We start from the raw sequence: 1308 nt of genomic DNA on the forward strand, positions 1-1308 counted from the left end.
TAACGAGTGAATAATTCTTTACATGTGACTGTGGAAGCCCATAATGTCCAGATAAGTGGATATACAATAATTCAATTACAAGAAATATGTACATTTCAAAGCAAAACTTTCATCCGTAAAATTTCAAAATTTAAAAAAAGGAAAAATAAAATAAAATAAAATTATATCATCATTTTCTCTTCTTCTTTGATTTTTTACTGCAAAAAAGAGAGCCGATTCTGAATAAACTTACAGTATAATTTGGGGCAATGTTCAAAACAGGAGTAATCCGAACTCCATTGCCGTACGATCTGCTGCTGCTGCTCTTCCCCAACGATGGCTTATTGTAATGGTAGTATTGATTGAGCCCCGCCGCCGCCGAGGTCCGCCGATTAATCGGCGCTTCCCGCAGCGAATTCTGCTTCCGCATCACTTTCGCCAATCCCGACGGCTTCGGATTCCGAACGGATCCCGTGGAGTTGCTCCGCGTCAGAAACTGCAGCGATCGAAGCAGGCCGCCGCGATCGGAGTTGACGCTGCTGCTGCGGCGGAATTGCCAGAACGATTTGGCGATCGGCTTCCCCTCTTCCTCGTCTTCGTCGGCGGAGAGGAACTCGACCAGCCGCTTCTTCTTCGTGTTTTGGTTGGTATTGCAATCGATATTTTCGATTTGATTTGGCGGAGCGGTGGTTTTGATCTGGACGGGGAGGATTTTTCCGTTGGCGAAGAGCTCGTCGGCGGAGGAGATTTGGAGGTTTTGGGCGAGGTATGAATCGAAGTCGATTGTTGGATTCAGATGAAGATGATTGTGCGATTCGACGGGGACGAGGTCGAATTCGTTGAGATCGTAGGAGAAGGAGATTCTAGGGCTGGAGATTTCAATGCAGACATCAACCGCCATTGTTTTGATGTGAAGGTTGGTAAGTGAATAAGAAGAGTTATAATGTGGGGGATATTTATGATAGTTAATGGTTAGTCAAAAAAGGGAGATGGAAAATGTGGAGTGTGGAGAGGGACATGGAATGGTGATTCACATATATTGTTTGATCACCAAAATAATGGTAACGCTTGAATTTAAATAGCCACAGCCTACTGCAGCTGTGAGAGAGACGAGTGAGTAAAATTTTATTTTTCCGTAAGTTGGTTAAATATTTTTACTAATGCTGATTGCTGCATTGGTTTTAAATTTGGGGTCTACTTACTATAATCGAATCAATTTTTTGAATTTATAACATGTGAAGACAATAAATATGTTGGAACCCGGAAAAATATTTCTAAGCATTCACCATTCTATTACGAAGGCATAATATAGACACATTCATATCATAA

The 1308-nt window shown here is 41.9% G+C and overlaps 1 protein-coding gene across 1 annotated transcript; it reads right to left on the minus strand.

Moving 5' to 3' along the window:
- LOC121770866 lies at window positions 1–1007 on the minus strand. The gene has a single exon (XM_042167649.1). It carries the CDS (start codon window positions 878–880, stop codon window positions 170–172), a length of 711 nt encoding a protein of 236 aa, XP_042023583.1. The 5' UTR covers window positions 881–1007; the 3' UTR covers window positions 1–169.
- Window positions 1008–1308: the final 301 nt, after the last annotated feature.

The sequence above is a fragment of the Salvia splendens genome, chromosome 16 (genome assembly GCF_004379255.2).
Source record: "Salvia splendens isolate huo1 chromosome 16, SspV2, whole genome shotgun sequence".
Classification (NCBI taxonomy): domain Eukaryota; kingdom Viridiplantae; phylum Streptophyta; class Magnoliopsida; order Lamiales; family Lamiaceae; genus Salvia; species Salvia splendens.